Below are 16120 nucleotides of genomic sequence, written 5' to 3'. Positions count from 1 at the left end.
AATCAGCAAAAACATAAAGTCATTAAAAATTTTTCTAAATCCTAAACCAATACCTCCCCCTAAAAGTTTTATAAAGTCATTAAAAGTTTTATGTTATTCAAGTAAAACAAAAGAATCTTGGATTGTTAATGAATTCAAATTTTATGTTATTGGTTTAGGATTTTATATCATTTCCTTCATAACAAAAGTCATGAAAACTTTTTCATCAAATAGAAAGATTTTACGAGATTAGAAAAAACAAATCATCAAGATTTTAAAAAACTTCCTAAACAATCTCTTAGAATCCTTCATTTTTAACTTTCAATTTTCTATAATTCTAACAATCAGCAAAAACATAAAGTCATTAAAAATTTTTCTAAATCCTAAACCAATACCTCCCCTAAGATTGTATCCAAGAGCAATCTTAACGAAGAATCTTTTTCTTTCTTGGGTCAACTTTTCGAATTTGGTTAAAGATCAATTACCTTATAGGCCCAAAGAAACGGGCTCAGACCCATTTCTACCGATTCTTATGAGAACCGGTTTAAATCATCTAAACCGGTTTAATCCGAGAATTGCTGAATTGTTTGTTCATCGTCTCCTCCCCTCTCTCTCAAGAATTGCGAATTCTGTGATCGGATCCAATTGTCCACTTCTCGGGGGTTTCGAAAACCCTAATCTCATTCTCATGGAAGCTACTAAAAAAGCGAAACCAAGTTGTGGAGATGCGATTAGCAATTTACCAGACGATCTTCTCTGCCGAATCTTATCTTCCCTTTCGACAAAGGAGGCTGCTTTAACATCGGTTCTCTCAAAGCGCTGGTCTAATCTGCTTCTATCAATACCTATATTCGATTTCGACGACACCGTGTTTCTGAATCCCCAAAAGGGTCGACGAAAAAATGTTTTTTTCAAGGCTTTCGTGGATAGGTTACTGTCTCTACGAGTCGAGACTTCATCCCCTGTTCAAAGAGTGTCTCTCAAGTGTCGTCAAGGAGGTGTTGCACCAGATTGCATAACCAAGTGGATACTAACAACTGTAAGGGATCTTGGTGTCTTGGATCTTTCTCTACGCATTGATTTTGGAATCTTTCAATTGCCGTTTAATGTCTTTAGGAGCAAGACTTTGGTAAACCTTAGAATCGGAACAATGATCCGTCTTGCTCAGTTTCCTTCAGATGTTGTTTCTCCAACGCTTAATTCCCTTGTTCTTGATTTAGTTGAGTTTCGTGATGATGATAAGGATGGGTTTAAACAGATTCTATTAGCTTTTCCTTCGCTTCAAAGCCTGCGGATTCATGAATCGAACGAGTGGAAGTTTTGGAATGGGTCTGCTTCTTCTACTCGAACGCTCAAGAGTCTTGTATATAGAAGGGATTCTGATTGCTGTGCTCCTAAGCCTTGTGTTTCGTTTGATACTCCGAGTCTTGTTTACTTGGAGTATACTGATGTGGTTGCGGACAAGTATGAAAATCTGAAATTGGACAGCCTTGTTGAAGCTAAGATTGATTTTAATTTGACAGCTTTTCAAATCATGCGCAAACCAAATAGCAGTGGTTTTGTTTCTGGTGATGTCACAACCTTTTTCAAGGCGATCAGAAATGTCAAGATCCTCTGCTTATCTCCGGATGCTTTAGAGGTCAGTCTTCTTGCTTTTTTTTTTTAATTGTGGTTGTTGGTCATCAGTAAACACTACAAAAGATTTGATTTTTTGGTCATGTGTTTCAGGCGCTCTATTACCGCGGTAAAATGATACCGGTGTTCAACAATTTGCGTTCTTTATCTCTAGGAAGCGATAAACCTCATGGTTCAACATTCATCTTCTGGAAATTGCTTCCATCTATGCTCAACAACTCTCCTAATCTGGAAACTCTCATCATCAAGGTATATTATGCAAAAGAAGTATACATGTATGCTAACTCTGTATCTACAATGAGATTTTCTCCAACGTGATTTGGCAGGGTCTAGTGCACTATGTTGCTAAAGGATGGGAAGATTTGAGACCAATTTCCCGTCTCTGCTTTTCCTGGGACGATGTGTCTGCTTCTTTCTCATCATCTGCAGTGGAGGTGTTAGAGATTACAAGGTATAAAGGAACTTGTCAAGAAGTTAACAAAATGAAGCATTTTTTGGGGAAATTATCGCGTCTTCAAATGGTTAAGGTTCATCATAAAGCAGTGAATGATGAAGAAAAAAGTCGCCTCATGAAAGATGTTTTGCTTCTTCCCAAAGCTTCCAAATGCAAGATCCAATTCATGAAGGAAACTGTTTGAATTTAGTTGTCTGTATATAAATATAGCTGGTGGACAAATCTTAGCAATCGGTACATTTATCTAAGCATAGTCTCGACATTTATATTTTACATGTCTTATCTCTACATAACTTTTGAGATAAGAGCTACATAAGTGGGATACACTAAAACCCTACATATTTAAATAACAAAATTACTGGGAAAATTCGGCAAATAAAATCTCGCCCTAAAATTTTTAATTCTCCCGCAAGATAATAGTTTCTGAATTCGGCTCTTGGAATCTCTCAATCGTCGTCGGATTCGATAAAGTAAGTTTCCGTAATCATTCCTTCTTCTCTGATCTTGTAGATTAGTACAGTAGTAGTGTGTGCCATACGATTTGAGATTGCCAAAATTGAAATCTGGAATCTTTTTTTGTGTGTTCTGTTGCGCAGGCTCTTAAAAGTATCGATCTTTCACGGTGCAATCATGGATTCTGTTTCGAAAGATATGATCAACGATTTGCCGGACGAACTTCTTTGCCATGTTCTGTCGTTCCTCACTACGAAAGAATCTGCTTCAACCTCGATTCTCTCGAGAAGATGGCGTAACCTACTTGCGTTTGTTCCAAACCTTGAGTTTGATGACTCGGTCTTTCTGCATCCTGGTAAAAGGGTTAAGAATCCTCTACATGAGGCTGGTTTGTTTGGTTTCGTTTACGTGGTTAACAACAAAAGGTTGAAGCTTTCTACAAGCTTTGTGGATTTCGTGGATAGGATCTTGGATTTACAAGGCAACTCTCGTCTAGACAAGTTCTCTCTAAAGGTGGTAGATCATCATGACCCTGTTGATCGAGATAGTGTCATTCGTTGGATTCACAAGTTCTTGGTACGTGGTTTATCGGATTTTCGACTAGTCGTGGATTTGAAGGATTGGAGATCTCGGCTTCCTGAAAAGATCTTCTTGAGCGAGACACTGGTTAAGCTGACTATTGAAATTAGAGATGGCCCTTGCATTAATGTGAAAGATTTTCATCTTCCAAAGCTTAAGACTCTCTCTCTCAAGTCAGTTATGTTTGATGATAGGGAAATTGGGTTCAGCAAACTTCTTTCTGGTTGCTACATCCTTGAAGAACTTGTTCTCGATCATATATGGTCGTGTCTTTGGGATTCTTGCTCTGTTTCTGTCTCCACTCTCAAGAGGCTGACGAGTTGTTGCGAGAACGTCAAGTTTTGGGATCCCCACGGTGAAAATCCAAATAGTGCGTCTTTTGATACTCCAAATCTTGTCTACTTGGAATATGCTGAAGCCATAGCCACCACGTATCCGAAAGTGAATTTTGATTCGCTTGTTGAAGCCAAAATCGATATTTGGATGACAGATGATCAGATAGAAGCAGTAGGTTTCGTAGACAATGAGGAAAACTATATGGTTGGCAATGCAGCAGCTTTTCTAGTTGGTATCAGCAATGTTCGAGTCCTCTACCTATCTTCCGACTCTCTCGAGGTGTGTATTATTCAGTTCTCATCTTTCTTTAATCTTTCTCATTCTTTATAAGGATTTGACCCTATGATTGCTACTGAGTGATGATAACTTAGCTGATAATGAGATGGTGGTTTTGGTTTCAGGTACTCACGTATTGTTGCAAACCAATACCAGTATTCAACAACCTGACTCATTTAACTATCGAGAGTAACCCCAAAGTTGGTCTGAAACCATTACCAAAGCTGCTCAAGAATTCTCCAAAACTCGAAACTCTCGTCTTCCAAGTATGAGTGAGCTAAAACACTTTAAAGCATCGTGCAAACAAACACAATGACTAATGCAACTTAACGTTGAAACCTATCCTTTTTATGTTTCAGGACCTCCTTCACATAGAGACAGAGGAGGAGGAGGACGTTGCTATATCATCAAGTTCGGTGAAAGTGCTAAAGATATTCATCAGTGATGCTGAAAAAATAGAAAAGAAAATAGAGAAGGTCAAGCACTTTTTGGAGACAATGCCAAATGTTCAACAACTGGTTTTATACTATGGAGTGAAAGTGTCATCGCAACTTCAGATGCTTAGTAGGTTAGCTTCACCAAAGTGCAAGATCCACCTTATCCCTAGTAACCTCTGATTCGTATCATCTACAGTTGCCACTTGGGTATTGACGAAATGAGGGAGGTCCTCTTCTTTAGGAGAACATTTATAGTTTCTGACTTTGTGGTTATATCAAAACCATATATGGATGTGTCTACAAGTTCTTCATATACACTTGCTGAAAGATATATATACTCTTACCAAGACTAGTACAGGTTCTTCCTTCTTTCGTTTTAGCATCAAAGTTTCTAAATACATGTTTTAGTTTTGGCCGACAATGATAACTTTCGTATTTTGCTTGTTTCAGTTTTTTCCTCTGTATTGCTAATTTAGTTCTAGTGCAGGGGAAAAACAAAAGTAAAACAAAAAGACCTACCTTGCCATAAGTAATCTCACCAGTCGTTTTCTTCTACGAGAACTATGATGAGATCACAAATCTTGATAGATAATGACTTGCATTTATTCAGCATATGTTTCAATATGTTTCATAATGAAATCATTTGGAGTGTTTCCAAGTGAAAACAAAACCTTCTTTATAATAATAATAAATTAACCATTAAGATGAGTCAACAACAGTTGTCAAAAACTTTTGTAAGTAAATTATAGTTTAATCTAAATAACGGGATTCAAAATATCTTACAAAGTCTTTTTAGACTTCTTGACATGTCACTTGAAAAGACTTCTTAAAGAACTCACTCTTTTTTCTTCCCTCTTGCCTACCAAGTACCAAGACAGTCGCCGAAACCCTAAATCTCTACAACAGTTGAGAGTGATTTTGGTAGGCTTTGCTTTATTTTATCTCCAACTACGTTCCAATATATTCTTTTGATTCTTCTGTTTAAATTTGCTATTAAATCGAGCTCTCGTGTTTTTGGTTTTCAGGTTGTCACTCACTCAGTGTTGCTGTTGAAAAAGATGAGTCGTGGTGGTCCTAGAGATGTAATCAGCGGTTTACCAGAAGCTCTTTGTTGCCACATCTTGTCTTTCCTTCCCACTAAAGAAGCTGCTTCTACTTCGGTTCTCTCCAAAAAATGGCGGTATCTCTTTGCTAATGTCCCTAATCTTGATTTCGATGACTCTGTCTATGTGAATCCTAGGGAAGAGAGAAAATTTCCTACTAGTCCTAGAGACAAAGTCATGGAAATGTTTGATGAAAGAACGAATAAGGTTTCTACAAGTTTTATGGATTTTGTGGACAGAGTATTGTCATTGCAAGGCAATTCTCCACTACACAAGTTCTCTCTAAAGGTCAGAGATGGTGTTGATCCAGTCCATATCAATTCTTGGATAGACAATGTGTTGGAACGCGGTGTGTCCGATCTTGATCTAGACATTTGGTTGGAATCAGAATTTCTGCTTACTTCCAAGATCTTCTTGAGCAAGACACTGGTTAAGCTGAAATTAAATTTTGGATATAGTCCCACCTTGGATGTTGAAGATGTTCATCTCCCTAAGCTTCAGACTCTCTATATTCACCCAGTCCACTTTGAAAAGCATGGTATTGGGCTTAGCAAGCTTCTTTCTGGTTGTCACGTACTTGAGGATCTAGTTCTGGATGATATATCTTGGTTTATATGGGATTTTGCTTCTGTGTCTACCACTACACTAAAGAGACTAAGGTTTTTCTGGGAAGAGCGAGATGAGAATCCAAAGAGTGTGTCCTTGGATACTCCCAATCTTGTCTACTTGAAGTTTACTGATACTATTGCGGACAAGTATCCAAAAGTGAATTTTAATTCGCTTGTTGAAGCTGATATTGATCTGCGGATGTCAGAAGAGCAGATGGGTTTGACAGATTTTTTGGAGGAGGCAACTTTTGCAGATTTACAGATACATTACTCTGAGGGTTATGGGGAAAATGATTTGATTGGCAATGCAACAGAGTTTATAATGGGAATATGCAATGTGAAGATCCTTTCTTTGTCTGCCAATACTCTTCGGGTTAGTATTTCATTCTTCCTTCTAGTCTTTAAATTAATGCTACTTAGAAGAAGACAAATAGCCTCGAATCTTTTTAACATTGCGTAAGGATTTGAGTTAGTGATTGCAGTGGAGTGATAATGATGTAGTTAATATGGTTTTGTTTCAGGTACTTACTTACAGTTGTGAAGCGATACCGCTTTTCAACAACCTGACTCATTTAACTATTGAGAGTAATCCAGAAGTAGGATGGCAGTCATTACCGGCCTTGCTCAAGAATTCCCCAAATCTGGAAACGCTTGTCTTCCAAGTATGAAAACAAACTCTTTAAAAGCATCTGTTCACTTGACTCCTTTTTTGAAAGTTTTGAGATGTGTCCACTATGTTTCAGGGACTCGTCCATAAAGCCATGGATAGATGTGGAGACGTGTGCTTGTGCAAACCTTGTGATGAGGAGGGGATTCCTAGTTGCTTATCTTCAAGTACGGTGAAGGTTCTAAAGATACTGAATTTTGGTGAAAATTGGTCATTACTATGATGGCATAGAGATAAGGCAGATCAAGTATTTCTTGGAGACAATGCCAAATCTTGAACAGATGATATTGTACTACGATACACCAGTTGATGAAGATGTGATTGAAGTTTCAAGTGGACTTGAGAGGCTAGTTTCTAAAATAGCTTCATCCAAGTGCATAGTTCAAGTAATCTCTGACAACCTCAGCTTGTCATCCACCTTATCGGCAAATGGGCTCCTCTTCTTTAGGAGTCCCTTTCCGGTTTAAAGAGTATCCTCCTTTATCTTAGAGAAGATTAACAAAGCTTTGGGAGTAACCTATATAGTTGCTAATTTGAACTTCTCTTGTTTCGGCTTTATTTTGTTCTAAAGACATGTGTTTCTGTTTTAGGATTTGTCCTTTTTGGCTGACAATGTTTAACTCCATGTTTTGTTCGTTTCAGTTCGTATGTTATGTTAAACAGTTTTTTTGGAAAAGAAATGTAAACATGAGACCGACCTAGCTTTGTCAATTGTCATTGTAGTTACCTTAATGAGTTATCTATTGATGATCACATGGAAGGATTAAGAATATTACACAGATTAAAATTGAGTGGATAATCTAATTGATTTTTGTATTGTGTTTTTAATAAATAAAATAAATTAAAGAAGAGAGAGTAATCTCAATCAATAATCCTAGCTAGCATCATAGCCCATGCGGACAAAGAGATAGTAAAGCCAGGCCCATAATTTGTAACAGATCATAGCCCATTTAAGTTCACTCGCCGTAACTAAAAGTAATTAGAACAGTTCGACGAAAAAACAAATTTTATTAAGAACAAACGCCGCCGTGCCGTGACTCACTTATCCTACTACATCACTCACTCTCACGGCGACGATTGCATGAGCCCTAATTTACTTTTCCACTTCCTTCTCTAGCATTCAACATCTGGGAATCCTTAGTGCTGAATGTTCCTAATTTCTGCTTTTATTCTGGAGTAAGTTTCCCAGTTCTTCATCTAATTCTCTGTGCTTTGCAGTGTCTGATTTTTTGTTTTTTGTTTTTGTGGGTTCCTGTTTGATTATTATCTTTGTTGGTGATACTTTGAAATATTGATTGAGGACATTGCATTTGTTGTGTTTTGAGTTTTAGCTTCGAAAAAATTCTTGATTGAATTACTTACGCAAGCTTGCTCACATCATTGTGCAGGAGGTATTCATGAATTCGAAAAAGATGGATATGGGTTCGACTGATTTGATCAGCAACCTACCGGATGCTCTTGTTTGCCACATATTGTCTTTTCTTTCCACAAAGGACGCTGCTTTGACTCCAGTTCTCTCCAAAAGGTGGCGCTTTTTGTTGGGTTTTGTACCAAATCTGGATTTTGATAGCTCCATCTTCAAGCGTCGTAAAGTGGAGAAACGAAAAGGGAATGGATACATAAAAGATTTAAGGTGTTTGTTGATAGAGTAATGGCTTTGCAAGGGAATGCTCCGTTAAACAAATTCTCTCTTAAGTGCAAAGTTCGCTGTGATTCAGCTTGTGTCGATCGTTGGATTTTCAATGTGTTGGATCGTGGTGTTCTAGATCTTGATCTTAACATCTCTTCGGAATGTGATTATAAGCTGCCTTCAAAGGTCTTCACGAGCAAGACATTGGTTAGGCTGAAACTAGGAATGAAAGTAGGACTAGGAGGTGAAGGTGAGTTGATCATTGATGTGCAAGAAGTTCTTCTTCCGAAGCTTAAGACTTTGTTTCTTCATGGTTTCGTTTTGTTTGAAGATAGTGGTGTTGCGTGTGCCAAGCTCATTTCTGGTTGTCATGTCCTTGAGGAGTTAGTTATGATTGATTTGATGTGGGGACTTTTGCTCTGTCTCTAACCCAACCCTCAAGAGCGCAACAATTTGTTGCGAGGTAATTGATCAGAATCCGCTGAGTGTATCATTTGATACTCCAAATCTTGTATACTTGGAATTTACTGATGTTGTTGCGATCAAGTATCCAAAAGTGAATTTGGATTCGCTTGTTGAAGCCAGGCTCGGTCTTCGACTGACACCTTATCAAAGCATTAAGGCAAGAGATTCAGTAGATGGTGTGGAAGAAGAAATGGTGGGAAATGCAACTGATTTTCTTATGGGTATCAGCAATGTTAAGATCCTGTACTTATCATCCAACACTCTTGAGGTTTGCATATCAGTCCCATCTTTATCTTCATATTTTTGTTTCTCCGAAAGTAAACAAAGGCAAACAGACCTTAGATTCCTTTGTTCAGTTTGGTAATTTGCAAGAATCAAACTATTTACTGTGGCCTATATTCGAACCATGTTTAGTTCCATCATGTATATTGAGTTAATTATTGCAATTGAGTGATATTCTAGTTGATTTCATTTTTGCTGCAGGTGCTTAATTTCTGCTGCAAAACAATACCGGTCTTCAACAATTTGACTCACTTAACTATTGAGACTGACAGAGATGTAAGATGGGGATCATTGCCGAATCTACTCGAGAACTGTCCAAATCTGGAAACCATTGTCTTCAAAGTACCAGCACATATCTCTTTCCTTCATCAGCTGCCACATTATTTTCATACACATGTAAATTCTAAAAAAAGTACTTCCTTTATTCTACTTCAGGGACTTCATTACAGAGATACAAATCAATGTTGGGACGAGGGATACCGCTTTAAAGACGCAAACAAATGTTTTGAAGAGGATGCGGAAAGGTGTGTCTGCAAACCTTGGGAATGGACTCCTATTGGTCTATCCTAGAGGTATTGAAGTTTGGAGAAATCCTTAGGTACAAAGATGACATGGATAGGCAGACGGAGGTGATTAAGTACTTCTTGGAGACAATGCCAAATCGTGAACAAGTGACGTTATACTTTGACACTCCATTTGATAATGATCTGAGTATACTATCAACAGAACTTCAGACTCTTGGAAAAGTAGCCTCACCCAAATGCAAGATCCAAGTTATCTCTGATAATATCAGCTTCTCATCTACTGTGCACTCTTCCTCATTAACAGGTGGACCCGTCTTCTTTACTAACGGTTTTCCGGTTTAAAGATCATATTGTTTCATCCAGGAGAAGTTTAGCGAAGCTTTGGTTGCTAGTTTTAGCTTAAAAAACTGTGGCATGTGAGTTGTTTGGTCTCTGTTCTGTTAATTTGTGCCATGTGCCCTTTCATCAGGTTCGTAGGTTGCATGTGTTTATCCGTATGCGTCCAAGTTGTATACTTTATTGCAAGCATAGCTTCTCTTGTATTTGGTCGTATTTTTAAAGACTTGTGTTAAATGCTTCGTCTTTGGCTCAAACTTCTTAATAGTATGCATTTTCGACTTGGTAACAAGCTGTCCCTGTGTCCCATGTGCTTTATATTGCTTAAATTAAATGACGTATAAGTAATCCTCGAGTATATCAGAGAATAGTATTTCGGCGTTCCATTGGTAACAAATTTAATAACCAAGATGGATTTTGTTATATTAATCATTAATGACATCATCGGGACTCACCCATCCGCCCCAATACTACTAATTACTACCTCACTCCCGATGACGATTGCATGGACCGGACCCTTCCACTTCCCTCTAAGCATTTAATCTCGAATCCGAGGCACTGGAAGTTCTCAGTTCTCAGATTCTCGGGTAAGTTTCATAGTATTTCTTATTTGTGCTTTTGGAATGTCTTATTTGGGTTTTCTCTAGTAGTTTTTTTTTGAGGGTTCTTGCTTGAATTGAAACCTCTTGACTGTGCAAAAACACTATAACCCTTGCGACTGGTTTGCCATTGATAACATTGTATTTGTTTGTTGTCTTTTGAGTTTTGCTTCTGAAAAACCTCTGATTAAGTCAACTTATACACAATTTTTTTTAACATCATCTTTTAGGTCTTAACTACTGACGTGTCTCAATGACGTCGAAAAAGATGGATATTGGTTTCAAAGATTTAGTCAGTAGTCTACCAGACGCTCTTCTCTGCCATGTTTTGTCCTTCCTTTCCACAAGAGATGCTGCTTTGACTTCAGTTCTCTCGAGAAGGTGGAGGTATCTGTTGGCTTTTGTGCCAAATCTGGATTTTGATAACTCCATCTATGACAATCTTGAAATGGGTAGAAGAAAAAGGCTACAGATGCGTCAAAGTTTTAAGGTTTTTGTTGATAGAATAATGGCTTTGCAAGGGAATGCTCCGTTAAACAAATTCTCTCTAATTTGTGAAACTGATTCTGATCCATCTAGTGTTGATGGCTGGATAACCAATGCGTTGGAGCTTGGTGTTGTTGATCTTGATCTATACATCTCTCCAGACTATGGTTATCCCCTGCCTTCAAAGGTCTTGATCAGCAAGACATTGGTTCGGCTGAAAGTAGAAGGTACAGACTACTTCACCCCTGATGTGGGAGAGTTTTTTCTTCCAAAGCTCAAGACTTTGTATCTTGATGATGTTACATTCGAAGGTAGTGGTGCTGTCTTTTCAAAGCTAATTTCTGGCTGTCAGTTGCTAGAGGAGTTAGTCATGATTGGTGTGATATGGGATTCTTGCTCTTTGTCTAGCCCAACCCTCAAGAGACTAAAACTCTGTTGTGATTACATTGAAGAGAATTCCAAAGAGTGTTTCATTTGATACTCCAAGTCTTGTCTACTTTGAATTTACTAATACTGTTGCGATCAAGTATCCAAAAGTGAATTTGGACTCGCTTGTTGAAGCTAGTGTCGATCTTCGAACCACACTGTATCAGAACGAGCCAGCAGGAGATTCATCCGATGCAACAGGTTTCTTTATGGGAATAGGCAATGTTGAGATCCTTTCCTTATCTGCTGCCACTTTTGAGGTATGTTGGTGTAAAACACTGCTTAAAGATATATTGTTGAGTTAAGGATCGCAAAAGAGTGATTTGGTTTTTGTTTTGTTTAAGGTACTTACTATCTGCTGCAAAGTAATACCGGTCTTCAAGAACTTGATTCATTTAACCATCGAGACTGACCGAAAAGTAGGATGGGAAATTTTGCCGAATCTACTCGTAAACTGTCCAAATCTTGAGACCCTTGTCTTCGAAGTACATACATTTATCCTTCGTTTGCATTAACACAATTTTTTTCCAACACAATTATATTCTAAAATTCTCATTTCGTTTATTATAATTCAGGGACTCCATTACAAAGATACAAATCAGAGTGAGGATGTGAGATACTGTTTCAAAGATGGAAACAAATGTTGGGAGAACCATGAGGGCAATTGCGTTGGAACACCTTGGGAAGGCACTCCTACTTGCCTCTCATTAAGTCCGGTGAAGATGCTAAAGGTACTCAAGTTTGGAGAAATGTTTAGTTACGAAGATGACATAGATAGACAACTGGAGGTGATCAAGTACTTCTTGGAGATAATGCCGAATCTCGAACAAGTGATATTATACTATAATACTCCATATGATGAAGATGTGAGTATGGTATCAGGCGTACTTCAACTGCTTGAAAACCTAGCCTCCCCTAAATGCAAGATCCAAGTAATCTCTGATAACATTAGCTTCTCATCTACTCTGCACTCTTCCTCCTCAAAAAGTGGACTCTTCTTCCTTAAAAATACCTTTCCGGTCTAATTATTGTTCCTCTTTCCATCTCAGAGAAGATTAGCAAAGCTTTGGTTTGTTTAAGTTTTAGCTTAAAACAACAATAACAGGTGGTATGTAGTAGTTTGGTCTCGGTTCTGTTTTTATCTAACAGTCTTTCTGAATTTTTCATATGCCCTCATTTACCAATTTAATCAGGATGTTGGTGAGTGAGACTAATCATAGCCCATTAAGAAAAAGACATAAACTCAGGCCCATACTTTGTAACAATCGTAGCCCATTAGGAAAAGATATAATGAATTTATTAGCCTAAAAGAACACAACAAATTAGTGATTGATTGGCCAAAAATAATAAAAATTAGAGAAAATTATCACTTGTCAGCATCGGAACTCACCCGTCCCGCCACAGTACTCACTCTCGGGTCTCGGCGACGGTTCCAAAAAGTGTAAACCCTAATCTGCTCTTCCAGTGTTACCTCTACCACTCAACATCTGATTCTAAATCCTTACTGCTGGCTTTTATTCCCGAGTAAGTTCCCAATTTCTTCTTCCTGTCAAACCTGTGCCTTCGTTTTCCCAAAATTAGTTGTGTGTTAGCTTCTGACTAATCATCGTCCAGGTGAAATATATGATGAATTCGAAAAAGATGGACATTGGTTCCAAAGATTTGATCAGCAATCTACCAGACGCTCTTCTTTGTCATGTCTTGTCCTTCCTTCCCACAACAGAGGCTGCTTCCACATCGGTTCTCGCAAAAAGGTGGAGGTATCTTTTAGCTTTTGTGCCTAATCTTGATTTTGATAACACCATCTATGACGACCGTCCCACAATGGGTAGACGAAAAAGGCTTGAGATGCGTAAAAGTTTCAAGCTTTTTGTGGATAGAGTGTTGGCTTTGCAAGGGACAGCTCCGTTAAAAAAGTTCTCTCTCAAGTGTAAAATTGGTTCTGATCCATCTCGTGTCAATGGTTGGGTACTCAATGTGTTGGACCGTGGTGTCCAAGAGCTTGATCTGTTCATAGCTTCGGAATATGAGTATCCGTTGCCTCCAAAGGTCTTGATGAGCAAGACATTGGTTTCGCTTAAACTAGCAGGTACAGATGAGTTCACTATTGATGTTGGTGAGGTTTCTCTTCCAAAGCTTAAGACTTTGCATTTTAGTGATGTTTCGTTCGGTGATGAGGGTGGTCCTAAATTTGCCAAGATGATTTCTGGTTGTCACGCCCTTGAGGAGTTAGTTATGATTAAAATGATGTGGGATTACTGGGAATATTGCTCTGTCTCCAACCCATCTCTCAAGAGGGTAACGATTGATTGCCAGAACATTGATGAGAATCCAAAGAGTGTATCATTCAACACTCCAAACCTTGTCTATTTAGAGTTTACTGATACTGTTGCGGCCAAGTATCCAGAAGCCAATTTTGATTCGCTTGTCGAAGCTAGCGTAGGCATTCGAATGACAGATGATCAGGTCTGGGACGCAAGAGATTTTGTACATAGTCATCGTGGTTATAAAAGATGTAAGGGCGCAAATGCAGCCGTTTTTTTCAAGGGAATATGCAATGTTAAAATCCTTTACTTATCGTCCGAGGCTCTTGAGGTTTGCATATGAATCCCATCTTTATCTTCATATTTGTATTTCTTTAATTAAACCTCTGAATGAAGCCTATTTTCGAACCAGTAGTTCCATTAGTTATATTCGAGTTGATGATTGCAAATGAATTGAATACTGATGATCTTTTTTTCTTTCTTTCAGGTCCTTACTTTTTGCTGTAAAAAGGCAATACCAGTCTTCAACAACCTGATTCATTTAACAATTGAAACTGACCAAATGGTGGACTGGGAATCAATGCCGAAAATACTTGAGAACTCTCCAAATCTAGAAACCCTCGTCTTCAAAGTAACATCACATATCTTTTTCTTGCATCAGCTGACACATTTCTTTTCAAACACACTTCTAGAAAAATCATTTTCTTTGTTATATATACTTCAGGGACTCCATTACGGAGATTTAAATCAATGTTTTGACACGGATTACCGCTTCAAGGACACAAACGAATGTTTTAGCGATCAAGGTGACACGTGTCAGTGCAAACCATGGTACGGCACTCCACTTTGGCTATCATCAAGTCCAGTGAAGATACTGAAGGTACTGAAGTTTGGAGAAATCTCTAATTACAAAGATGACATGGATAGGCAGACGGATCTTATCAAGCACTTTTTGGAGGCAATGCCAAATCTTGAACAAGTGATATTATACTATGACACTCCATTTGATGATGATCTGAAAATAGTATCAACCGACCTTCAGATGCTTAAAAAAGTAGCCTCAACCAAATGCGAGATCCAAATAATCTCTGATAACATCAGCTACTCATTTACTGTGCACTCTTCATCATCTACAAGTGGACTCGTCTTCTTCAAAAACACCTTCCCGGTTTGAAGATCATCATGCTTTGTCTCAGAGAAGTTTATCAAAGCATTGGTAGTTATTTCCTGTCTTGTCTCTGCCCTTTCAGCTTGTCGATGTTCATTTTCTGGTTATCCATGTTGGTGATATGCGTAAACCATGGGACTTGTCTTGCCTAGAAGAAAGTTTTTTTTGTATAGTTTGCTAAAACTCTAAGCAAGCTTCTTCTGTTTTTGTCATTGAAAGACTTGTTGTATTTATGCTCTGTCTTACTGTTTAAGCTTCTAAAATATGCATTCTACTTTTTGGTTCACATATTTTCGTAAGGCTTCAGTGTTAAAGTTGCTCCAAGCAACTCTTAGTTAACCGATGTGCTTAGTAGAGTGTTTGATATATACTATATATTTGCTCAAATTAATAAAGACTTATAAGGAAAACAAAGATTATATTTATTTATTTTTTCTATAACTTCTTCTTCAAAACATATTTTTGGAAAACAGGAAAAAGTGAAGAAAACAATGATGTAGCTTATTTTCCAAAATAAAAATAGTTGACATTTTTTATTTTGAGAATTATAAAAATTCTGCTTAAATATAACTTCTTTTTCCGGAATAACTATAACTTCTCTCTCTCTTTCTTTGATCATTTAGTGGTGGGATTAGTAGGAAATCATAACCGATGGAGGAAACAAGAAGAAGCCCTTCTCTTGATGATTATGTACCTTCTTTCAGAACACTCCCATCCAGGCTCAGATCTAAATTGCTTCAGCATATGTAAGGGTTTTGTGATTTACTTTGGTCTTTGGATTTGTGTAGTTATATATAGAGATGGAACCATATAAAAACCCTAATTTTTGTTTGCCAAAAAAAAAAAAACCCTAACTTTTTTTTCAGACAGATTGATTGATTTGATTGGGTCAAAGTTTTGATTTTTTTTTCTTTTTTTAGTTGGTTGGATGCAAAATTTGTTATGGTCGGAGAGGAACGGGTTTCTTCAACTCGGGCAATCCCAAGAAGCAGATTAGAGATCTTCAAAAAATTATAGACTTATTTAACAAGGTACAATAATGTTGTTTATATCTTTTTTTGAAATTTAACTATATATATATATATATATGGCTATTTGAGAATCCATTTTTTTTTAGAGCAAAGTCTTTTATACTGGTTAGTATATTGTGGGGAAAAGGGTATATTTCTACCCGTACTATTTGTAAAGTGTATATTTTTACCTAAACAAAAGAGAAGTGTATTATCCAACCGGAATGCCAATAAAATTCAAAATTATTACCCAAACTTTGAAGCGTTATCGATAATACTACATTGACACAAAAACTGTTAGTCAACCGTTAAATATGAGTGATTCGTATGACACATAAGCAATGATGTGGCAAGAGTTTTTGGAATCAAACTCAAAACGACGTCGTTTTGATTTGGGGGAAAA

At 37.6% G+C, this 16120-nt stretch overlaps 4 protein-coding genes and 3 pseudogenes across 5 annotated transcripts in view; 6 read left to right on the top strand and 1 right to left on the bottom strand.

Annotated features, from left to right (window-relative positions):
- LOC104704217 (F-box protein At3g59150-like) lies at positions 553 to 2356 on the top strand. Of its 2 annotated transcripts, XM_019227392.1 has the most exons (4): positions 553 to 1018; positions 1238 to 1618; positions 1708 to 1863; positions 1941 to 2356. In XM_019227392.1, exons 1-4 carry the CDS (start codon positions 668 to 670, stop codon positions 2250 to 2252), a joined length of 1200 nt encoding a protein of 399 aa, XP_019082937.1. In that variant the 5' UTR covers positions 553 to 667; the 3' UTR covers positions 2253 to 2356. The 2 variants fall into 2 exon arrangements, with proteins under 2 accessions (XP_019082937.1, XP_010418642.2); XM_010420340.2 differs by having other exon boundaries at positions 554 to 1618.
- On the top strand, positions 2453 to 4558 carry LOC104700000 (putative F-box/LRR-repeat protein At3g59170). The gene is made up of 4 exons (XM_010415440.2): positions 2453 to 2538; positions 2665 to 3715; positions 3838 to 3978; positions 4072 to 4558. Exons 2-4 carry the CDS (start codon positions 2699 to 2701, stop codon positions 4327 to 4329), a joined length of 1416 nt encoding a protein of 471 aa, XP_010413742.1. The 5' UTR covers positions 2453 to 2538; positions 2665 to 2698; the 3' UTR covers positions 4330 to 4558.
- On the top strand, positions 4967 to 7163 carry LOC104699999 (annotated as a pseudogene).
- Positions 7552 to 10006, top strand: LOC104699998 (annotated as a pseudogene).
- Positions 10140 to 12434, top strand: LOC104699997 (annotated as a pseudogene).
- Positions 12619 to 14993, top strand: LOC104699996 (F-box/LRR-repeat protein At3g59190-like). The gene is made up of 4 exons (XM_010415436.2): positions 12619 to 12799; positions 12890 to 13870; positions 14027 to 14170; positions 14264 to 14993. The coding sequence occupies exons 2-4, from the start codon at positions 12899 to 12901 to the stop codon at positions 14711 to 14713; spliced, it is 1566 nt and encodes a 521-aa protein (XP_010413738.1). The 5' UTR covers positions 12619 to 12799; positions 12890 to 12898; the 3' UTR covers positions 14714 to 14993.
- LOC104704215 overlaps positions 15701 to 16120 on the bottom strand; it is a 4716-nt gene continuing 4296 nt past the window's right edge. The window contains exon 5 of the mRNA XM_019226968.1: positions 15701 to 15708. Coding sequence (XP_019082513.1) covers positions 15701 to 15708 — 8 coding nt within the window. The remainder of the gene's footprint in view (positions 15709 to 16120) is intronic.

Source organism: Camelina sativa, chromosome 7, assembly GCF_000633955.1.
Source record: "Camelina sativa cultivar DH55 chromosome 7, Cs, whole genome shotgun sequence".
NCBI lineage: Eukaryota > Viridiplantae > Streptophyta > Magnoliopsida > Brassicales > Brassicaceae > Camelina > Camelina sativa.
The sequence above is the reverse complement of the archived record's forward strand: the minus strand, read 5'-3'. Positions and strand labels throughout refer to the sequence as shown.